At 53.8% G+C, this 23,926-nt stretch overlaps 1 protein-coding gene across 5 annotated transcripts in view; it reads right to left on the bottom strand.

Annotated features, from left to right (window-relative positions):
* Window positions 1–23,926, bottom strand: part of TRAPPC9 (trafficking protein particle complex subunit 9) — a gene marked incomplete at both ends in the record, with an annotated part of 503,715 nt that overhangs the window by 373,757 nt on the left and 106,032 nt on the right. For all 5 annotated transcript variants that reach the window (XM_080695229.1, XM_080695231.1, XM_080695232.1 and 2 more), the window contains 5 exons: window positions 10,215–10,378; window positions 16,295–16,427; window positions 18,650–18,776; window positions 19,671–19,756; window positions 22,725–22,870. In XM_080695229.1, the coding sequence (XP_080551355.1) occupies window positions 10,215–10,378; window positions 16,295–16,427; window positions 18,650–18,776; window positions 19,671–19,756; window positions 22,725–22,870 (656 nt within the window). The remainder of the gene's footprint in view (window positions 1–10,214; window positions 10,379–16,294; window positions 16,428–18,649; window positions 18,777–19,670; window positions 19,757–22,724; window positions 22,871–23,926) is intronic.

Genomic DNA, 23,926 nt, shown 5'->3' with positions numbered 1-23,926 from the left:
CAGCCAGCTGAGCTGCGTCTTCCTTCCTCCTCCAAAAGTGTGCCTGGGACCCGTGAGCTCCCTAGAAACCCAGCCCCACCCATGCCTGCACGGCCAGGGCTCCCCCACCCGTGGGCTCCTCTGGGCTACTACTCTGCGCAAACTCAAGAGAAGCGAGCGGGCCAGCTGGTCGACCCGCCCTACGAGTGGGTTCTGTAGGTAAAACAGCTCCTCTCTTCCCAGCTCGCCTCAGACATATGACTTCCACAGCATCTTGGCTCCCCCTTCCTGTTCTGTAAAGGGGATACTAACCAGTGCCCGCTCAGGGGGGCTGTTGGGAGAACCTGGTGCTGAAGCACATCAGGAACTCAGGAGAGTAGAGGTCCCAGTGAGCCTGGTGTGAGCGCCTGTGGCTGTTACCATTATTCGGTTTGGGCAAGAACACCTCTAGCAAATAGACTTGGCCTCCCAGGACCAATGCTGCCAATCCTACTAAACCCCAAGTATCTGAGCTCTGCCTCTGTGCTGAGCACGGCCAGGAGTTCCTGTTCTGAGGAGCGAGGAGGCAGCAGAGTGGGTGGGAGGTCTCGGATTGTAGCAAGAATCAGTCATGGACGTTGCCCAAAACTTAAGAGTTGGTGAGAGATAAGGTGCCCTCTGTCTAAAAATGTCTCAAGAAGTTATGCCACCATTACACACGGAACAGGCTCAATACCTGTTAGATTAATTGCCTGGAACTAAGACTCACTGTCCTAGTGGCCCACATCTGTAATGAAAGAACAAATTCTCTCAGTTTCCAGTCTAGTCTATTGGGAATTTAAAACGAGTGAGAGGACCAAATTCAAAAACTATAATTACATTACTATTCTTGCCCGCTTGGGTGGCTTTTCAGTTCTTAAGGGGCTTTCAATTGAGCCAGGCGTGGTGGCACATGCCTGCAATTCCAGGACTTGGGAGGCTAAGACACAGGACTGCAGGTTCGAATACAGGTTCTGCAACTTAGCAAAGCATTCTGCAACTTAGCAAGATGCTGTTTCAAAATAAAGAATGACATGGGACTGGGGTGTAGCTCAGCATTAGAAGATCCCTGGGTTTGATTCCCAGTACCATTAAAAAATTAACCTGAGATATTCACTCCATTAACATGGACTCTGGGCACTCCTAACATGCTCTCCCAGTGCCTGAGGACACAGGGATCGGGGGCCATCGTCTGCGACGGGGAGGTGAAATTAGAGAAAAATACCATCACCTTTGATTTCAAATGGGCTCTGAGCACCTGCCAAACCCAACCCAAGAGGAGGAGGGGGGAGAGAGCAAGCGCTGGGCGCTCGGGCCGGGCTTCCCTGCCCACGGCAGACAGCCTGGCATGGCGGGCACGTCCACAATGGGGCTGTGCGCTGAGCTCTGAGTGTGCACTGTCTCGCTGCACCCACACGGCTCCTCTCTAAACATCCCATCACAGAAAACCGGAGGTAAAGTACTCAAGACCACACAGGAGGCGCGTTGGTCAGCAGTCGACACTCCTGCACGTGTGCACTTGTTGAATCCTAAAAGCAGACCTGAGACATGGGCTGTATTTCCATTCTAAGATGTATACTCTTCCCCTTTTTTTGCATAGGTGAGTGTGATGGTTTAGATCTAGAATGCCCCCAGAAGCTCACGTGTTGAAGGCTCAGTCCCCAGGCAGCCATGTCCACAGCCAGGGCTTTGGGGAAGTAACTGGACCGAGAAGGCTCTGACCTAATGGGTGGATTAATCCACTGGTAGAATGAACTGCTGCGAGGTGGTGGAGACCATAGGCCAGTAGGCATGGTTGGAGGAAGCAGGGCACCAGAGGCGTTCCCTGTCCCTGGGGATGATGTCTTGCCCTGGACCCTGCCTCCCTCCTGTCTGTCTCCTGCTCTCTTGCTGCCAGGAGCATCAGCCCTCCCTCCCATCATGATGCTTCTGCCTGGAGCCAGCCAACCCTGGACTGAACCTCTGAAACCATGAGCCAGACAAATCTTTGCTCCTCTAAGATGTTCTTGTAGGTATTCTAGCCACAGAAACAGAAGGCCGTCTAACATGGCAGGCCACAACAGACTCCCAACAACTGAGATTTAACATTCAGCTGGTCTGGGACTGTGGGGCTGGAACAGCTAACTTCCTCAGCGATCCCTGTCTTGCTCACTTCTTTCCCTCTCAATGTGCTGAACACAGAGTGCCGCGGCTCTGATTAAAAGGCCAGCTGCTCTGACCTGTAACTTGTTTTGTGAACTTCTCCAGTGTGACCCTGGAATTGTGTTAAAGGCTGAGCTGTGCAAGAAAGCCGCCGCAGTCCTGCAAAAAGGAGAGCGGCAGGTCAAACAGCTTTAGTCGTTTGAGGATGTTGACCTCTTCCCAGGAGGCACACCTGCAAGGCCATTTGCCTTGCAGTCACACGAAGCCAAAAGACCACAGGACATGCAATCAGAGCTCAGCTCCACGCCGCAAGCGCACCCGACTCTGTGCGGGCCCTGAGCTCCTCGGGACAGCGTGCGCATTCCTCACGTGCTGACACCGTGGCTGCATACAAACGGTACCTAGATGTCTAATTCCTCAAAAACACAAAGCCAGGGGGGACAAGGGCTACTGCAACAGAATGTAAGCCGGCCATGTGGCAGGACTGGCACACTTACTTCCACTGGAAGGGGTCGGGAAAGCCTTCAGGAGGTGCTGTGGACCGGGCTGTGGACACAGGACAAAAGGAGGTGCGTGGAGGGCATCTGCGCATCGGCCATGATGAGTGCAGCCACGTGTGGTCTCGGGCCAGGGAAGAGACTGGAGCCTGGATCTGCCTCACATTCCCTTGGGCATGATGCCTTGCCCCTGGACCCTGTCTGTCTGTCTATCTCTTCCTGCCTCTGTCCGTCTGTCTCCTGCTCTCTTGCTGCCAGGAGCTGAGCAGCTCTCCTCAGCCCTCCCATCATACTGCTTCTTCCTGGAGCCGGCCAACTCTGGACTGAACCTCTGAGACCATGAGCCAGATAAATCTCCCCCCTCTGAGTTGTTCTTGCAGATATTCTAGCCACAGAAACAAAAGGCCGTCTAACATGGCAGGCCACAACAAAGACGCCCAACAACCGAGGTTTACTATTCAGAAGTCCCTGAATGGTGGGTCTGCCTACCCCGAGCCCAGCTCAACTGTCCGCACCTGAGAGGCACGGGGTCCAGGCCTGCCAAGGAGCTGAGCAGCGGATGAGCGGCCTGCAGACACAGGACGAAGGGTAGAGAAGTGAGAGGTGGCAAAGGGAACCCGAGGTGCAGTCCCTCCATGACCGCCGTCCTGTCCTCTGCAGGACCTGCTGCGCATGCTCACTATGCAGTGTCCCCAGCATTCTGAGCCCTGTGAGGACACGGTCACCATGGCCCTGCTCCCCAGAGCAGAGTCTGAAACACAGTGGGCACCGGGTAAGTGTTTGTGGGGGAAATAAAAAGGCAGAGTGAGAAGAGCTGGATTGGAGGTGCATGCCTGTCATCCCAGTACTCAAGAGGCTGAGGCAGGGGGATCTCGACTTTGAGGCCAGCCTGAGCAACTTGGTGAGACCCTGGACTCCATCAACAGATGAATGGATTGCAAAATTATGGGAAATACACACAATGGAATTCTACTCAGCAATAAAGAACAAAATAATATCATTTGCAAGAAGATGGAAAGACCTGGAGAACATTGTTAAGTGATCAGCCAGGCACAGAAAGAGAAGGGACATACATTTTCTCTAATATGCGCAAACTAGGGAGCATAGGGGATACCAGAGGGACTCCAGATGATGGAGGGGAAACTTCAGGAAAGCTAGAAAGGAAGGATAGGAGAGGAAGAAGGCTGAGGTCGATTAATGGAGGAGCTACATTCGAATATGTGTATAAGTGTGAATGTAGCACGGTCAACCTGGACACTCACTGTCGTGGGGGAGGTGGAAAGGGAGGGAGAGCACCAAGCACTGTGTGAATGTGTGCCATTGTCGATATGATCCACCTCATGATGTGAAACTATAGTGCACCAATAAAACCAAGAGTGCAAAGGGGATGGAGGCACAGCTCAGGGGAACAGCACTTGTCTAGCATGGATGAAGCCTGGACGAAGCCTTGGCTTCAATTCCCCAGGACCAATAAATAATATGGCAGCAAAATCCATAAATAGCAATGGCGGCAGAGTTGATGATCACGATAGCTCACAGGAAGAGCCGCTGTTTACTGAATCCTCAACTAATCCAGGGACTGCGATCGATGCTTCGCCTGTGTTACGGCAACCTGAGAGGGACGGGGAGCCATCTCCACGACAAGGAGAGAGACCGGCACAGGGCCCCAAGCATCCAGCCAGTAAGCAGCGAAGCCAGTGCTCAGACTCAAGCCGCTCCCATTCCAAAGATCATAATGTCGACTGTGGGAACTACGTTTCTCTTTTTGCTTTGTTTTTCATTTATTGGTGCACTGTAATCATACATCTTGGTGAAGCACAAGATGGCAGAGCCATACGTGCACACGTCTCTCACTGCGCCCTTCCCCAATCCTACCCCAGCCCCTCCTCCCTCCCTCCTCGCATCTGGCTTAGTGATTGGTAAGTTCGCTCAGTACATCACATGCATGAGGGTGCTTCCCTCTCCCTCCGTCCCTCTCAGGGCGTTTTCTTTACTACGCTTGAAACTGCGGCAGCCTGACATGAGGGCTTCCCCCAGTCGGCCTGGCCCTCGCGCCATGCCTGGGCGGCAGCCTGCTGCAGCCCTGCGCCTGCCTGTCCATGCCCAGCACCAGGTGGGACTCGGCAACTGCAGGAAGCACCGAATGAACCAAGATTTCACTCTCTGACAATATTAAGTAGAAAGAGCTTTCCACCAGATTTATTTTTAAATCGCTGTCCTGCATTGCCATGATGTTAAAAGCAATCATTATATAAAAATAGCATAAAGACTCAGAAGCAGACCAGGCCCAAAAGTCACAACTCGGCAGGGAGGGTGACGTCAAGTGATGGCGAGGCAGTCAGCTCATCACTGGACCCCTGGGTCCTGCAAATTGCACCAGCCTCAGACTCCCCCAGGAACAGAGACAAAGAAGCCAGTCACCTCCACCCCGGGTGCTGCCCCCGGCCCAGCACCCTCCCCAGCTTCCTCCCTCAGCAATGAGCAGGGCTCGGGCTGACGCCACTGACTGTCCATGTTCTAGTTTTAACTGCTGCCGTTTAAATGCAATGCATCCTTGTTTATCTGGAGAATCGTCAAATTTCACCACTCCAGAAAGTTTGAGAATGAGAAGAAGAAGCTACGATGGCTTCTGGGACATCTTAGGGGGAAAGAAAAGAAGAGACAGAGCCAGGGCGTGTGTACAAACGCCTGTCTACCAAGTGAGACCCGTGCTTGCTTATGTGAAGTCCGCCTCGACAATTCTGCTCACCGGGCTTCTCGAGCCCAGCTGACCAGGGAAGCAAAGCCATAAACTCATGTCCCCAGGAACCAGGAGAGCAAGGTGGCGGCCCCTCCTCAGCTACCGCGTCCCAGGCATGGTACCAGGTACTCCAGAGATCGGTGCTTGTCTTAGAACCGCCGCACTAGAGAGGACTGTGTCCTGCAAAGTGTCCAGATGAGAGCATTACATGGCCAGCAGTCAGCTAGCTACTCAAGACCAGTCACTAGGCTAAGATTCAGCAGGCTGCAATCGGCACCGGGGGCCACAACCAGGAAAGAGAAGAACCCCACGCACAGCCGGAGAGCACAGCGGGCCAGTCCGGCCGCCCACCTGCCCAAAGAGCAGAGCTGAGAAGAGACTGGGAACCCAGCCCTGCCCCATAACGACACGCTGGCCCGTGTGCAGAGCCCCGCCCCCCCTCCCCAGGCACGGGCCACGCTTCCAAAGGTGTCTACCTACACGGCTTATTTTTGTATTAAGTTCTGAGGCTTAAAAGAGAGAGTCAGGTATGGCTTACTCCCCGCAGATGCCAAATAACCCAAGTATTTAGAGCTGAGAAGCATCACAGAGGAACGCCACCGAGCCACGAGGCTCCGCGGCGGCCGTGGACCACGGAGGCTGAACAGCTTAGTTGTCGCAATGAATGCTGGTTTGGGCCTCGGGCGCGGGCCTTTCTGTCCTCGTCCACTCCTTCTTCACTGAGCTGATGGTGGATCATCCACTGGAGCTTTTGCAAGCCCGATACAAGACACATGGTCAGGAATAACAAAAGAAGCCAGCATGGACGGCTCAGCCTAGAAAACCTCACACGGCTCCCCGCAAATTCTAGCGTCTGCACGGCGGCCGTGATCTCCGTGCTGGGGTCTGAGGCGGTGCCCTCAAGTGACAACGGTCATCTCATGCCGACGGCGGCACAGACAGGGCCTCTGGCCGGTGTGCTCCTGCAGGACATACGCAGCCCCAGACGCCGGCTTCTAGTCGCAGCGGCGCAGCACTGCAGCATTTGTGAGAAAACTGAGCGGTCAAGAGAATCCCACCCCATCAAAATGCTATGAATTATGAACTGTGCCAACACAGAGCCACCGCTTTTTGTTTAAAAAAATTAGACTAGAAGAACAAAGAAATTAAGGGGCAGATGTGTGCGTTTATGTACATAAATGTTCCTACACACAGTGACACACGCATCTCTTGGCCCGTTTGTGGAAAAGCTAATCAATTTCTCTTAATGTGGGCTTTATTACAATGAAATCTATGATTACTTGAGCAAAGGCGGCAGTTTACATCGCTCACGATCCACACAAAGACTGGCTAACAAGTGCTGGGTAATTAGAATGACTGCACTGCTCGGCTCGATCGTTCTTGTCTTGCCATGGGGAGGATTACAAATGCTCGCCCCCGTGGCTCAGCTTGTAAACAGGCACATGCTTGGCCCCAGTGACGCCCAGCAGGGCCTTCCTGACCCTTAGCGTCCCGCCATCCCCCTAGGGACTGGAAAAGAGTGTGTAAGCGGTAGGTGGGTCAGGAGGAAAGCTGAGGAAGATGGGGGTGGGGACAACACGAGCCACTCTTATCTGAATGTTGGTATCAGTCGGAGGGAGGGGGGATGTGTGCGGAGGCCGTGGGGCTCCTGGCATCAGGGACAGAAAGGACTCGGTCTGCAGACATAGAGGGCACACCGAGAGCAATCGTCTTTCTGTGTGTTTGTTTTCCGCAGTGCTGGGGATGAAACCCAGGGCCCGGCACTTGCCCGCAAGGGTTTCGTGAGGCCTTGTGCCTGCCTGGGTTTCATAATTCTTAAAGCAAACGCAAGTGAAGCACTACTGTGCTCCAGGATCCTCGGAGAGCTTTCCGTGCGCCGTGTGAGTGGTTCGCCCTCAGGACAGCGCCCCGGCGGCCCGAGTTCACGCTCACAGACACCTGCTCTGCCGCCAGCACCGTCCCCAGCTCTTAGGCGCCTGAGGCTGCAGCAGTGACATACAGGACCACTCCTCTCGCAGTGGCTGTGAGCGCCTCGTTAGAAAAAAAGGAGGTGAGAAGCCGGGCGTGGTGGGCGCTTGGAATCCCAGCATTCGGGGGGCTGAGACCGGAGGATCGCGGTTCGCAGACAGCCTCAGCTACTTAGTGAGGCCCTCTGCAACTCAGTGAGAGCCTGTTTCAAAATAAAAAATAAAAAATTGGGCAGGGGGTGTAGCTCGGAGGTCAAATGCCTCTGGGTTCCAGCCCCAGACCCGCAAAAAAAAAGAAAGAAAAAAGTAGGTGAGGTGCCGCTCCGCACCATGGGCACATGGGAAGCCCAGAGAAGAAAGCCCGAATTCACGCTAGCTGCAGAGCCCGGCACGCTGGCCCACGCCTATAATCCCAGTACCTGGGAGGCTGAGACAAGAGGATCACAGGTTTGAGGCCAGCCTGTGGGACTTAGCAAGGCCCTGTCTCAAAATATAAAATAAAAAAGGGCTGGGGTGTAGCTCTGTAGTTGAATGCCCCTGGGTTTAGACCCTGGTACCAACAAATAAATAAAATAATGCTAATTGCAATATGGAAAAAACAGCATGGGAATCCAGGGAATCCATCTGATGCCAGGTGGAAACGTTTCGGAGTAGACATTTAAGGGACCTTTAAAGAAGCTCAACCAGGAAGGGCTTCAAGTAAAGACAGCCCAGATGCAAACAGATGTCACTTAATATCCATAACCGAATCACGCCTGTTGCTGCTCCCCTCCCCCCAGACACATCCGCCGTCCCGTGCGTCCCCAGATGACGGTGCTCTCTCCTCGCCTGGCACAGGGCGGGTCATCCGTTAATGCTGACAGCTTCTCGGGACTACAGAGGAATTGTTCCCTTGGTGTATTTAGGAGGCAGATGGTTTGTTTTCATTAATTTAATTCCACATGTAAATGTACTGAAGCTTGGGACAATAATAAGAAAAGAGTGATGGCTTTAATTTTTCACTTGTAACTGTGTTGTTCTGAAAAGGGTTACACCATGCTACCTGACATGTCCGTCTCTCTCCTGTGTGATCAAGTCAGGACCCCAGAGCCAAGACCCGGGAGACCTGGCTCCTCGCCCTGGTTACTCACAACCAGGGACAGGTTCCTCCCCCCTTCCACTTTCACTCTCCTTGTCCATCCATCCCAGCATCCACCCCATCCATCCCCGGACCCAGTAGAGGAAGACGTAGCAAAACAAACAAGGTTCGGGTGTGCGTGCAAGGCATGATGGGAGACTGAGTTTAAGGCTGGGCTGACAGTGTCCGAAGACCACGGCACCATGCGCTCCCTTGGGATACTATCCCGTTGCTGTGTGTTCCCAACTTTCTGCATCATTACTAGAAAATATTTACCAAGGACAAGGAAAATTAAAGGAGGTGGCTGGCGCGTAGGGTGGGGCAGGGACAGGCTGGGAAGGAACTTTCTATGATAGATCTTGGTAAGTGTCTGGGTTAGACAAGTGTATGTATTTGTCACAAGAGCAAACAGTACTCTAAAGATGCATACGTTTCACTGCACATACAATTTATAAGAATAAACTGAACCTAATTAACGAGACGCGTGCTGAAGCATTCAGGGACGAAATGTACTGGAACCTGCAGCTTACCTTGGGCAGTATTAAATTTTAGATAGATTAGTGGATGACTAGGAGGCTGGACAGAGAAGCGATGAAGCGAATACAGCCAAATGCTAGTTTGGGGGCCTCAATGGTGAGGATTCAGCCTCCACTAGAAAATCCCTCCCCACAGGACAGCAGGGAAGCACACCTGCAATCCCAGCACCAGGGAGGCTGAGAGAGGAGGATTGCAGTGTGAAGGCCAGCCTCAGCAACACAGCAAGACTCTCAGAGACCTCGTTAGATCCTATTTCAAAAACAAAACAATAAATAAAGGGGCTGGGACCATAGCTCCAAGGCAGAAGGCCCCTGGATTCAATCCCAGTATCCCTCCTCCCCCAAAAAAGCCCCTTTAACTGCTCTGTATGTGTGGGTACTTTCATAATAAAAAAAAAAAAAAGCAGAAAGGGAGGGCAGGCAAGGACTGGGGGCACAGACGCGGCCAAGGCCTCCCTGGAAGGAGAGCCGGTGAGCGGCTCTTGCTGGATTCCAAACAGCTCACCTCAGCCGCTCAATCCCTCCTTTCCACCAACACGCACGCTCTTGTTTGCTTTCTCTGTAAAACTTTAAAAAACAGCTTTCCATCAGTACCGAATGCCCACGATGTGCCCGTTCCCGGGGTGGAGGAGAATGCTGGAGAAGGAGCCTCTGCAGGCGGTCACGGGTCGTGCGACAGGGCCGCGGAGGGGTGACTTAGGGTGCCCCGAGCAAGAAGGAAGGAAGGCCCCGCGACTCCAGCCTCAGGAGGCCTCTCCAGAGGAGTGACAGCCGGCCGAGGCCCGGAGCAGCCGCCGGCCAGGCGAGCTCTGGAGTCACGGGAGAGGACGTGGGTGCGGGCCAGGAGCCGGCTCCTCAGGAGCGTGTGAGGGGCGTGTGAGGGGGGCCCTGGACACCAGGGACCGGCCAGGATCCCCCAGGAGCGAGCCGGCAGGTCCTAAGGCGCAGTGACCACACACACAAGAGAAGAAAAATGCGTAACAGCTGCTAAACTAAGCTAGGCAGATTACAGATGCGAAAATCTAAGCCCCGTGGGGTATAATTTGCTGTCATCTGAAATGAGCTCGCTAGGTCAAAGGCCAGCCAAACCCCAGAGCCGAGTCCCTTACACCCCACACACCGCACGGCAGCATTTTGTGCCGGTGATTTTTTCTACCTACTGCATATATATTTGGTCCCAATAATGGGGGTGGAGGGGCACGTCCTCCGGGTACCTACCCTTGGTGGGGAGGATTTTCGAGGTGACTTCCAGTTTCTCCAGCGGCTCCATTCCGATATTTTCCAAGGTAATGACGAGCTGCTGGGTCTCCCCGTTGTAGAGCTGGACGGACACATTAGTGGAGACCTCGTCGCCCGAGGAAGGCTGCAGCGCGTGTGCAGACCTAGAGCAACAGAGATGGCACGACGCGTGTGAGGAGGAAGGAGGGAGAGGAAAAGGCGAGGCAGCCGGCGTCGGGGCCACGCACACGGACGCGCCGGCGCTTGCGTCCAGGGAACCTGAATGCACGCACTCGGCCTTTGTCTCATGTGTGTGTGAGGCAGAGAAATATTTAATCGCTGGGTTGTGAAGGGCAAAAGCTAAAGGGTGAATTGATGCAGACGGGCCATGCGGGTGTTGCTCTTAGACCCAGAAGGGCCTGGGGATACCCCTGGATTTAAGAGGAAAGCAAAGGCCCATCCCCGTGGGCCCTGGCCTCCCCAGCGCCCCAGGATCCCCTAAGGCTCCTGCACTGAGTCCGGAGTCTGTGAGCTGTGCCCAAGTTTCAAGAACACTGGGCGCCACCCCTCCTTCCTTGTACTCGAAGACTCTTCCAGAGAGACGGGATTATCCTGCTGCTTCCTGAGCCAGCACCGTGCCCAACGCAGGCACAGAGGCTACGAAAGGGCCCGGCAGGCTCGGCTCCGCCACTGGCCAGTGACCAGCAGCCGCTCAGGACCAGCTCTTCCCAGCCCTGCACCGGTCAGCACACAGGCTCAGAATCGACCCCGGTCCAGTGCCCTGTGCAGCAGAAAGGCTTCATACCCACACTCTGTGGACCAGAGGGCAATGAAGGTCTCGCACCTCCGCTACCCCAGGGAAGAGACCCGCTTAAAACTAGGGGGCGTGGCAAGCCAGCCACACACTTCCTGGGGCCCAAGTTCCCGACTTCCCTGTGGGAGGCTTTTTTGTTTTTTCTTTTTTGGGGGTTAGGCTAGTAGTAGTGGGGATTGAACCCAGGGAAATTCTACCGCTGAGCTATACCTCTAGCCCAGTTTTCTTTTTCTTTTTACAGAGGACTCACTTCACTAAGTTGTTCTGGGGTCAAACCTACAGCACTCCTACCTCAACCTCCCAAGTACTGAGACCACAGGTGTGCACCACCATGCCTGGCCTCGACGGAAGCTTTGATGCCCGGGCAAGTTCTCAGACATAAGAGCATGAGGAGCCCGGGTGAACTCAAGGGCTGTGTGCATGGCCGCCTCCATCACTCTGAGCTGTGTTATGATGTGACGCTGCAGTGCACCAATCAAAGTAGGGAGAATGAGGAGGAGGAGGAGGAGGAGGAGGAGAGGAGGAGAGGAGGAGAGGAGGGGTGGAGGGGTGGAGGAGGAAGAAAAGAGGAGGAGGAGGAGGAGGAGAGGAGGAGGAAGAGAGGAGGAGGGGGAGGAGAGGAGGAGGAGAGGAGGAGGAGAGGAGGAGGAGGAGGAGGGGAGGAGAGGAGGAGGAGAGGAGGAGGAGGAGGAGAGGAGGAGAGGAGGAGGAAGAGAGGAGGAGGGGGAGGAGAGGAGGAGGAGGAAGCAAACAGAATACAAATTTTAAAAAAACAGTATTGGACTCTGACGAAAGCCACTCATGTCCTCAGTAGAAATGGCTCTCGCCGTCCTTAACACATAGCCCTCCTCAAGCAAAAGCTGTTTGTAATCAATGTGAATCTGCAGAGAAAACTCAATGCGGCTGAGACTAATTACTCTCATCTAGTAACAGGGTGCCAAGACCCTCTGCTAGTGCGGACAGGGAGGGAGGGAGGGAGAGGTGAACAGGGGAGGGGCGGAGAGGAGAGCGGAGGCGGGAGCAGAGGGACCGAGCATCTCAGGTCAGCCACACGTCACGAGCAGGAGCTCAGCTGAGACCCAGCAGACACTGATAAGGGGCTAAGAGCCAGTGTGGTGTGCACACCTGTAATCTCAGTACTTGGGAGGCTGAGACAGGATTACAGGCTCCAGGGCAGCCTCAACAAGCATTGAAACTCTCCTCAACCTAGAAAACCCTGACTCAAAATAAAAAATGGGACCGGGGGAGAAGCTTGGAGGTAGAACGGCCCTGGGTTCAATCCCCAGTATCACCAAGGGGGGGCCGAGTCCTCAGCAGTCAGGGCATAGGGAGATGGCAGCAGGGACTCCACAAGACCCAGGCCAGGCAGGGTCTCAGGTCCAGGAGGCGCTGTTCTGCAGAGGCACTCCTGTGTGGGGATGCGATGGCCTGTGTGAGGTCTAAGCAAACAAGCCCTCTTTAGGGGCATGGCCCTCAACTTGTCTGTGTTGGCCCCGTGGGCAGCAGCTAAGCCAGGGCCGAGGTAGCTCTGGGAGCAGGCTGGCTGCGGGCTCAAGACTGCAGCAGCCCCTCCAGAGCCCCTGCAAGCTCGCTCTGCTCCACTCCTAGAGGGCTCCTACGCCTCCTTCCAAGGAACCCCACCCTCTCACACCTCCCTCCAAAACAACCTCACTCCTAACACCCCTTCAGGCCCTTCGTGCCCATCAATGCCTCAGAAGCCGGTGCAACCAGGCATGGTGGCGCACGCTTGTAATCTCAGTACTTAGGAGGCTGAGACAGGAGGATAGGAGGTTCAAAACCAGCCTCAGCTACTTAGTGAGGCTTTCAGCAACTTAGCGAGAGCCTGTTTCAAAATAAAGAATAAAAATATAGGGCTGTGGATGTAGCTTGGAGGCAGAATGCTCCTGGGTCCAATCCCCAGTACCACAAAAAAAAAAAAAAAGCCAGTGCACCTGTGGTCACTGCCCCCGACCCTGCGCTGGACCAAAAGCTTTCTGAGGTAGGGGCAAGATTTTTAGTTCTGCACTACCACCTCCTACCTAAACACCGGGCACTGGCAGGTACTCATTTTATACACACTGGACCAAGTAATAAGCACCTCCAGCTAGAATCATCTTGGCAACATGGAAGCGTATCTGGGCAGTAACTGCCCCAGGCCTGGGACGGAGTGGCCCTCTGCATCTGTGATGGCTGCCTCCTCGGTGCCCCACGCTGCACACACAGGGTAACGGTGGCCATGTGGCCACAGAGGAAGCAACGCATGTCCACCCCTGGTCCTCGGGTCACCTGCCCCCAGCCTCAGCCCCTGGCACTACCAGTGCCCGAGGCCCCCGCTCACCAGGCCCAAGGCCGGCCACCTTCCTAACCTGGAAGCCCCAGGAGGAGCAGCACAGGCCAGCCGGAGCCGGAGCCAGCACTCAGCTGCTGAAGCCACGGCCCGCGGCAGTCCACGAGGGCCGCGAAGAGCATCCTCCAGAGGCTGCCGTGGGCGCGGCTGCCACCAGGTGTCTACACTACCCTGAGGCCAGCCAAGGTGATCTGTCTCAACAACTTCACTGAGGTGCAATTTACAAGCCACAAAAGCCTTCTACCTTGGGTCTCCAGCCCTCTTTAGGAAGTTCACAAAGTCATGCAGACATCGCCGACAAGCCGTTTTAAAACATTTCCATCAACCCACCCCCAAACAAGGCGGCCTCCAGTCTGTCTTCAGTCTCTATAGCTGTGCCCGTTCTGGACATTTCACATGAAGGAGTCAGACGCCGTGTGGCCTTCTGTGTCTGGCTTTCTCACTTAGCCTGATGTTTCTGAGGTCCGTGTATGTCGGTGCATCGATCACAAGTTTGCTCATCTTTTCATTTTTACTGAGTAGTGTTTCATCACAAAGATACGCCGCACTTTATCCACTCATCAACTCACAGACATCTGAGTTCTTTCCACTTTTTGGCAGTACTGGGGATGGAACCCAGGGGTATTCTGCCTCCGAGCTACACCCCAAGCCCTATTTTTTAGTCTTTGAAACAGGGTCTCACTAAATTGTGGAGGGTCTCACTATTTGCAGAGGCTGTCCTCAAACCTGCGGTCCTCCTGTAACAACTTCCCAAATACTGGGATTACAAGTGTGCACCACCACACCTGGCTTTTTAGTTTATTTATTAATTTATTTACTTATTTATTTTATTTGTGGTACTTGGGATGGAGCATTCTACCTCCAAGCTACACCCCCAGCCCTATTTCTGTATTCTTTATTTTGAAACAGAGTCTCAGTGAGCTGCAAAGGGCCTCACTAAGTAGCCGAGGCTGGCCACGAACTCGGATCCTCCTGTCTCGGGCTCCCGAGGACTGGGATCATAAGTGTGTGCCACCACGCCCGGCCCCTCCTTTGACTATTATGAATGATGCTTCTATGCACGTTCATGTACAATGAACGCACATTTGTGTCAATATATGTTTTCACCTGTCTTGGAAAGGTCCCTGGGAGCAGAATTGTCGGGTTATACGGTAAACGTTAAGTTTGACTCTTTACAAAACTGCCCATGCATCTTTGAGAGGGTGCCACACTCTGCCCCCCGCGCAGCGGGTGAAGGCGCAGCTCCTCCAGCGCCCTGCCACCCTGGCAGCTGTGCCTTGGGCTCACGGCCACCCTGGCAGGGTGCACTGGGATTGCAGGATCGCGCCAGCCCCACAGCGGCTAATGACGCCGAGTGTCCTTCCAGGTTGTTTATGAGCTGCTTGTTCATCTTTTGTGGGGAGAGAGCGATTCAAATCTTTTGCCAATTTTTTAATTAGGTTGTTTGTCTTATTACTGAGCTTTAAAAGCTCTTTATGTGAATGCGCGCTCTTTATCAGATATGTGACACGCAAACGTTCTCTTGCAGCCGTGAGCTGTCTGTTCATTTCCTTAATGGTGTCTCTGGAAGTATAAAGGTTTTTAATTTTGACGAAGTCCAATTTATCAATGTGTTAGCTTGTGGATGCTGTTTCTGGTGTTCTATCCAAGAACTCGTGCCTAGCCCAAGGTCACGAACATTCTCTCTGGCCTTCCTCTGAAAGTCCTGTACGCTCAGCACTCACTCGGCCTGCGGTTCCCTCGAGTCGCCTCCTCCTGTTTTGTACCCCTCAGTCACATCCCGCACATCACATCATGCAGCTGCTCCCCCGGCCCCACCTGGGCTCTGCCGCCCCTCGTGGAGGACGGAGCCCTGACAGCAGGGCGCCATGCTTGCGGGACACCTGCCCATGTCTCCCACTGACAGGACCTCCCACAAGGGCCGAGACTGGTGAAGGGAAGGGCCTGTTGAACATGGGACGCGTTCTTAAAACCCCAAGGTACGTTTCTAAAAACCCCAAGATGCATTTATTGTTTTAGGTGGTACTGGGGATGGAACCCTTCTATCTCCGGGCTACACTCCCAAACCTATTTTATACTTTTTTTTTTTTTTTTTTTTTTTGCAACAGGGTCTCTTAAGCCAGCGCATCTGGCTTCGAACCCGCGCGATCCTCCTGTCTCCGCCTCCCAAGCGCGGGGATGACAAGCGTGCCCACCACGCCCGGCCCCAAGAGGCATTTTATAGAAATGGCCCAAGGGATGTTTGTTCTTATGAATAAGAACAAACATTGAAAATATCTCAAATTTCAGTAGAGAGGAAGTGAATGGCTATGCAATTCTGACATCTCCTTAGAGTGTACTCTTTTGAATAATCAGTTACAACTGAATTATTTTAAGAATTTATAAAAAGTGATGTGAGGGAAAGCTGATGTGGTCACATAAAAAGTGGTCTAGGGTGCTGTGCGTGATGGGGTGAGTTCAGCTGTTCATAAATGTATTCTTTTAAAAGGATGAATAAAACGCTGCGAGGAAACAGCACAGAGCGTCGGCAGCGACCTTTCCTGGGCCTCCTGAGATTGATTTCCCTCTCTTTTTTGTGTTTTCCTGTGATGCGAAAACACACGAGAACAAAGCCATTTTCCGAAAGATAAGAATATTCCATAAGTGCCCCAAAACCTTAACTGTTTAAAAAAAAAAAATTCGAATTCCAAAGGCCGATTTCACATTTTGTTCTGATGCTGGTATGAAAGACTTCAACTTCTGTCCATTCACTTTCAGCAAAGCGGTCACCTTGGAGAAGTCATTCGGCCAGATTCTGGTCAAAGAATTTCAGGTTAGGTCAGATTCCTTAGTTGTTTTTAAAACTGGGCAACTAAAACATATTCCTGGAAGCCATTTCTTGTCCACAGGGGACACCCGCGCGCCCCTCGGAAGCTCTACCTGGGCAGAGACGTGCTGATCTGCAGCCTCGGCAGAGCCGGGATGACCTCCACACTGGAGCCACTGGTCTTTATCCCCGGGAGGTCGTCCAGCAGACAGTCACTGAAGACGCCAAAGACGGTGGTGTGGTAGCCTGTAACACAAGACAAGCGTCCTCACACACCTGGCAGGCCGGTGCCCACGCCTACGGCAGAAATGCCCCAGGGAAAGGGGGCTTCTTCTTCGGAAGGCCTGGCCACTGTCCCCTGGCTCCCCTCCGCTGCTCCCCCAGCCCGATGCCCCCGATGTCCCCGTGCCTAAGGGAGCTGCTAACAGGGCCCATGGCCGATTTCACGAGGCTGACCGGGTCCAGAGGAAGGGGACGTGTGAAGGTCCCTGCAAACTCAGCCTCTGCTACTCAAGAATCAGTATCTCCGCCCTTTACTAATTTGCTTTTCTGATTTCTCCATCTATAAAAGGAGAATGATAACTAATATTCCTTTCCAGGACAGAATGTGGCTTAACGCGTATCTAAAACATGCCCTGGAGATGGGCGTTCGCGCGCCCCTTACTGTTATCACGACCGCTGCGTGAGACGGCAAATCTGCCGTCTGTGGACAAGAGCTGGAATTTAAGCTTAGCAACTTTCCCATGCCCCCCCCCAAAAAAGCCTGTTGGTTAGATAAGCACTTGAAATTGTTTAAGTAAAACTTTAAAATGGCTTTTGAAATGTTGAGAGATGAATATTATAAACAACATTCCCAGTGTGACAAAATGAAACAATTCCCAGTGGCTGGCTGCCCGGCGCCGACGCTCCTGCCTTTGAGGTGGACCCTTAGAACCTAAAGAACAAGAACACTGCTCGCTCCGGGCAAATCAGGCCCCACGCTCACCCAGCCGCCCTCATCTCCACCAGCTCCAGCTGCTCTCTCATTCCGACTCCACCACCCACGGCTCTCACGTCCCCCCTGCCTAGTGAGCTTCTCCGTAGGCTTCTTCTACTGAGGAAGGCAAATATTTTCTTCCCCAAAACCTGTCTCTGCCACCAACACCCATTATTCTCTATATAAAGCCTGATACAGACAGGTGTGATGGTGCACACCTGTATCCCAGTACTTGGGAGGCTGACACAAGAGGATCACAGTCTTGAGGCCAGCCTCAGCAACTTAGTGAGACCTTGTTTCAAAATTAAAAATAAAATAGGATTGGGGTATAGCTCAGTAGAAGAGTGCCCCTGGGTTCAATCCATAGTACCAAAAAAAAAAAAAAAAAAAAAAACCTGATACAGTGTAGGTTTTGTCATTTAGGTAGCCATTATCTTATATTCTTAATTAAAACCTGTCATTTTCCTTTTCTTCTCCACTGCTCAAGTCAACGGCCACATACACCCTGAGTCTGAGGACCAATGCTGGCCTTGGCTCATGAGCGCGCGACAAGAGCGGCCGCTTGGCTCCACCTGCAAAGCAGACGGGAGAGAGCGGGACTGGCCGGCCCCCAGGGGGACCTCAGGGGGTCGCCACGAGGTGTGCGCCCGGCTCACCACGACGCCTGAGCCCCGTCCTGCTGACCGCAGAACAGACCGCACACACCGCGGAAGCACGGCGGGCGCCCGCCAACCACACCACACGCTCTACCGGCCTCCTCAAGCTGCATCTCAAAGAGGCGCAATCTCGCCGCCATCCTTTCTTTTTGGTACTGGGGACTGAACCCAAGGTCGGTCTACCTCAGAGCTACATTCCTAGCTCTTTGTATTATTTATTTTTGAAATAGGGTCTGACTAGTTGCTGAAGATCTCCCGAAGTTGCTGAGGCTAGCCTCAAACCTGTGATCCTCCTGTCTCAGCCTCTCCCAAGTTCTGGGATCACAGACACTGCCACCACGCCAAGCTTCTGCATTTGATTTATCTATTTACTTACTTATTTGGGCACTAGGAATTGAAGCCAGGTGCAATGTACTTCCAAGCTATAGCCCAGACCTTTTTTTTTCAGTACTGGGGATGGAAGCCAGGGGCATTCTACCTCCACTGAGTTGCGAAGGGGCTCACTAAGTAGCTGAGGCTGTCCATGAACCATGATCCTCCTGTCTCCGCCTCCCAAATGCTGGGATTACAAGCTTGTGCCACCATGCCCGGCCCTTTTTATTTTTTATGCTGAAACAGGGTCTCACTAAGGTGCTGAAGCTGGTCCTGAACCTGCAATCCTCCTGTCTCAACCTCCCAAGTACTGGGATCATGGGCACGCACCACCGGAGCAGCCTTCTTCATTATCTTTCACTTGCTAAGGACTAGAAGGACAGGCGATCAGCTCGAGGCCCAAGAGGAGACACGAGGGGTCAGCGGCCGTTCGCGAGCAGAGCCCACCGAGGGGCTCTCCTTACCATTCACAGTGATCGTGCCGGTGGTCTGTGGGACCCCAACGAGCGTCACTGGGTACAGACCAGACTCTGCCGGGAGGGAAAGCGCGGCGGGAAGAGACTCGAACTCCACTCCACTGGTGAGCAGCCCCTGCAGCAAGAGAAGGCCACGGTGAGCTGGCCCGGCCGGCCCTCGGGAACGGCCAGTCCCAAGCCCACCTGAGATGGTCACCACGGCGCTCGGGGCTGCCAGAAGGCAAAGGACCTTGGCTTTTACCAACACCACAGGGAGCAAAGGGACGACCGACGTGTGGCTGACATCAAACAATCTGGGCACGGATCGCCAGCCTCAGCTACTTAGCGGGGCCCTCTGCAACTCAGTGAGACCCTGCTTCAAAATAAAGAATAAAAAACATAGGGCTGGGGGTATAGCTCGGAGGTAGAATGCCCCTGGGTTCCATCCCCAGTACTCAAAAAAAAGAATAGAGGCCGCTATAATTCTAGTAATAGAGGATTAGAAGAGAAAAGCATCAGACATCTTGGACTAAATCCAATTAATGGTGTGCAAGACCCCCCAGACAGCCGGACCCCAGCCGAGGGACCCCAGCCGAGGGACCCCAGCCGAGGGACCCCAGCCGAGGGACCCCAGCCTCTTGAGCGGGTCTGTTGCTGCAGTGCATGGTCAAACTAATCTGGGTCCCTTTTGGCTCCATGAGAGCAGAGTCCCAAAGTACCCCTGGGGCGGGGTGCCGGAAGGACCCGGGTGGGGGCAGCGATAACCGCGGGGACAATTGGGGAAGGGTGAACTGCTTTAATAACAAGGGGCCGTGGGAGCACGCAGGGGTGCGCTGAGCGCGTTGGTAAGCTCTTATCGAGTGCCAAGCAGAGACACGGGTTGACGAGATGTAGCCTTGCCTCACAACAGGCTCAGTCTCTGGCGACACAGGCATACGGCACAGGGTGTGTATGTCTGATTTTAAGTCAAATGTGTTTTAAGCATAAATCGGTGTTTCCGGCCACAGGGCCGGCGACCAGCCGTGTGTACCATGTTCTCCACGCGCAGCTCGAACGGCATCGGGTTGTACACCATCAGCTGGACCTCGCACACGTCTCCTCGGACCCACTGGAAGTCTAGGACACACGAGAGCTGCGCGTTAGTTCCAGGTCTGCTCCCTCCTCGGCATCGGAAGGACAGGAATCGGTAGCTAACAGCCTCATGGCGTCCACCGCTTGGGCACTTTCCGCACACGTCACCGCCCTGGACTGGCTGGGCTTATCTAGTCCGCAGGCTACACGGAAACGCTGCCGATTCGCGCTGTCTCAGCACCACACACACCTGCTCCTGGAGACACTCTCTCAACAGCTGACGGGGGCTTGAGGGCTTCCTCTCACTTGCTCACAACGCCTGAGTCAACTTCTAATGTCTCCCTTCTGTAGGCAACACCATCAGTTTTCCCAAGTCATGGGTGAGAAGTCAGAGCTGCAGGGCTAGGCTGCAGCCAGGTTCCTGGGGCAGCCCTGGCCCATCAGGACCTCCAGACTACACCTGCGGCAGCTGCTAACCTCAACACAAAGTCTGGCAGTGCCGTGGAGTCCCACTGCAAAGGACGGGGACCCTTCATGCCACCGCAGCACAGCCCAGCATGTGCTGATCACCGCTGCAGAGTGGAGCTCAGAGGACGGCCAAGCTGGCCGGGGCAGACACCAAGGCCGGCAGGTTACCCTGGAGATGGGTCCCCATCACTGGCTCTAGTCCCCTGCTGTGAGGGGAGTCCCCCAGGCAAACACAAAGATCAGGCTACAGAGATGAGGAACTCAGCTGATCACCGCTGCAGAGTGGAGCTCAGAGGACGGCCAAGCTGGCCGGGGCAGACACCAAGGCCGGCAGGTTACCCTGGAGATGGGTCCCCATCACTGGCTCTAGTCCCCTGCTGTGAGGGGAGTCCCCCAGGCAGACACAAAGATCAGGCTACAGAGATGAGGAACTCAGGTGAGAGATCTATCATCACACAAGACTGACGCAGGCACTCACCAGAATTTGCCAAAAGAATACTAGAAGCTGCAGGATAGAAATCACATTTTCTTACCCCAAGGTACCCCACAAATATTATGATTTAGGCTGAATAATACTCTCATGGAAAAATATCTTGCCCAGCGTGGTGGCGCACGCTTGTAATCCCAGCATTTGGGAGGCTGAGACAGGAGGATCGCACAGGTTCAAAGCCAGCTTCAGCTACTTAGTGAGGCCCTTTGCAACTCAGTGAGACACTGTTTCCAAATAAAGAATAAAAAATAGGGCTGGGGTGTTGCTCGGAAGTGGAATGCCCCTGGCTTCCATCCCCAGTACCACTAGATAGATAGAGAGAAATAAATAAATAAATAAATAAATAGAAAATAGTCTTGTAATCCCAGTACTTGGGAGGCCGAGACAGAAGGATCGTAGGTTCATGGCCAGCTTCAGCTACTTAGTGAGGCCTTCCACAACTTAGTGAGCCCCTGTATCAAAGAATAAAAAATAGGGCTGAGGTATCACTCAGAGGTAGAATGCCCCTGGGTTCCATCCCCAGTTAAAAAAAAAAAAATCTTAAATCATTCACTGAGGTTAGCCTCGACAAATGCGTAGGTTGTCACTACTCCAAGAAGCCACATTATAATAGTGGAAAAACTCCCGGAGCTGGGGACTGGGCTCTGCCTCCGGCAGGCCTCTGACCCAGGACAGGTAATCCTATCCGCTCGGCCTCAGTGTCCTCACCTGTGGACAGGGGCCACACCTGCAGCATCAGCACCCGGCAGCCATGAGCACTGGGCAGACTACGCGTTGTGCTGAATGAAGCATTCCCTTCATGAATTCTCTTCCCACTACCTGCGTGCCCCAGACTCCCTTCCATCACCCCACTGGGGTTTCTCCTCCTGTCTGGAGCCCCTTCTGTGTCCCGACTTCTCCCCAGCTTCTAAATATGAGAGAAAGCATATAACCCTTCATTTTGTAACTGGCGGATCTCACGTCACATAATAGCCTCCAGCTATCCAGCTATATCCACTTCCCTGCAAATGACATAATTTTGTTCTTCTTTGTGGCTGAATAAAATTCCATTGTGTGTATATCCCATAATAATAATTCTGCAATCCCTTCACCTGTTGATGGACACCTAGGCTGGTTCCATAATTTGGCTACTGTGAATTGAACTGCTATAAACAGAGAATAACGGACATTTCACTCTAATATTCTGGTGTCAATTCCTTTGGAAAGATACCCAGCAATGGTCTGTCTAGATCATGTGGTAGTTCTCTTCCCCGTCTTTTCTACAGAACCTTTATTTGAATCTTGTCTCAGTCTTCGACTACTCTTGTTTATGCTCTGCCTACTTGAACTGAATGGGAAAATCTGTCAAGAGTAGGGACAGTGTGACATGGAGGTGCTCCTGAACCGAGATCCTGATGAACCCATGGTAAGGAAAACAACATCCTAGTCCAAAATGCATGTAGAACACGGCACCTACCAACTATCGCAGCCTGGCCTGGCCCACGCTAAGTGCTCGGAACACTTCATCAGCTGACGGCTGGGCAGAGTCACCCAGCACGAAGCCTGCCTACTGTCTAATGAAGCGCTCAATGTTTCCTGTCGCTTCTTGAACACCGCCATGGTTTGCACGTAGTTCGAGTGTGTCCCTGAGGGTTTGTGCATTGAAATGTAATCCCCCCCATGTGAAGAATTAAGGCGAGAAGACTTAATCCAGTTCTGGTGTTTAGAGGTGGGGCCTTGGGAGGCACCTGGGGTGAGGCAAGGCCGGCAGGGTGGAGTTCCCGTCACGGGATCCAGTGGCTTTCTAGGAAGACACCGAGTCCGGGAGAGATACACGCAACGCGCTCCATGTCCCTGCCACGTGAAAGCCCAGGTCTTTCTGGTTTCGAGAATGTTCACAAAGTCACCTTTTTATAATGGATTTTCAGAAATCACATCTATGGGCAACTGCATGACAATCTGAGAGCGTGCCCCGCAGGCACACAGGCGTGCGCGCACACCAGGGGATCTAGCCCCAAAGTCCATCCTAAGACTCTAGGAAGGCCCCGGGGCGCGGGGAGCGGGTCCGAGTCCTACCTATTTTCTTGCTCCGCTCCTCCCCGCGGCTGTGCGGGATGATCGGCGAGTAGATGAAGGGGCTCTTGGCCGACACGCTCTGGCCAAGCAAGCTTTTCATCTTCTGTGGCCGGAGGCTGGCTGGAAGGCTGAGCAGTTTCACGTGCCTGTGGTTTCAAACAACACGAAAGCACGAGGCTGTGTTAGTGTGGCTTGGAGATGACCCTCCCAAACACCAGGCCAGAGAAACACAGTGAAGACGAGAAGCCAAGGAAGGCAAGCTCCCAGGCTCAGCCGCACAACGGCTGTAAACTCGGGCCGCCCCAGGGAGGGGCCCTCAGCCTCTGTGCACTGAGCCAGGGACAGCCTGGACTGGGGAGGGCTGGCCCAAAGCTCCTGGCAACACTCCCTGCCTGCCGCTCATGCCTGTCAGGGCCTGGCCTTCCCCAAGATGGAGGTTCTTGTCTCTAAAGTGCAGTGGGCAGCCGGGCGTGGTGGTGCATGCCCATAATCCCAGCATTTGGGAGGCTGAGACAGGAGGATCCAGGTTTGAGGACAGCCTCAGCTATTTAGTAAGGCCCTTTGCAACTCAGTGGGACCCTGTTTCAAAATAAAGAATAAAAAACAGGGCTGGAGGTGTAGCTTAGAAGTAGAATGCCCCTGAGTTCCATCCCCAGTACCACAAAATAATAAAATAAAATAGTAAAATGCAGTGGGCAAGGGCCCACTGGGGCAGGGCCATTTAAACGCTCCTGGCCTGGCACAGGGCTGCTGTAAACTCGGGCCGCCCCAGGGAGGGGCCTGCAGCCTCTGTGCACTGGGCCAGGGACAGCCTGGACTGGGGAGGGCTAGCCCATAGCTCCTGGCAATACCCCCTGCCTGCCGCTCATGCCCGTCAGGGCATGCTGCTTCACTGCTCCTGACGAGCCCACCCACCACAAGTGGCGGCCAGAGCCTGGTCCACATGCTCCGGCGGCTACCAGCCTCCATCTTGTCCACACGGATGCCTGCACCCCTCGGCACAGCCTGCTCCAGCTCACACCCAAGCTGCTCGCGGCTGCTGACAATTCACTAAGCCAGGGCTGGCGGGCTCAGGCCCCGTGCTGCCCATCTCGAATGCACTGCCTCAACTCAACACTGCCACCTTCTTAGCCCTGAGTCCTGTGACTACTGCCCTCCATGTTGTCACTGAGGAAGCAGACCCAGGAGATGAGGCGTCAGAC

Source organism: Muscardinus avellanarius, assembly GCF_963383645.1.
Source record: "Muscardinus avellanarius genome assembly, chromosome: 4".
NCBI lineage: Eukaryota > Metazoa > Chordata > Mammalia > Rodentia > Gliridae > Muscardinus > Muscardinus avellanarius.
The sequence above is the reverse complement of the archived record's forward strand: the minus strand, read 5'-3'. Positions and strand labels throughout refer to the sequence as shown.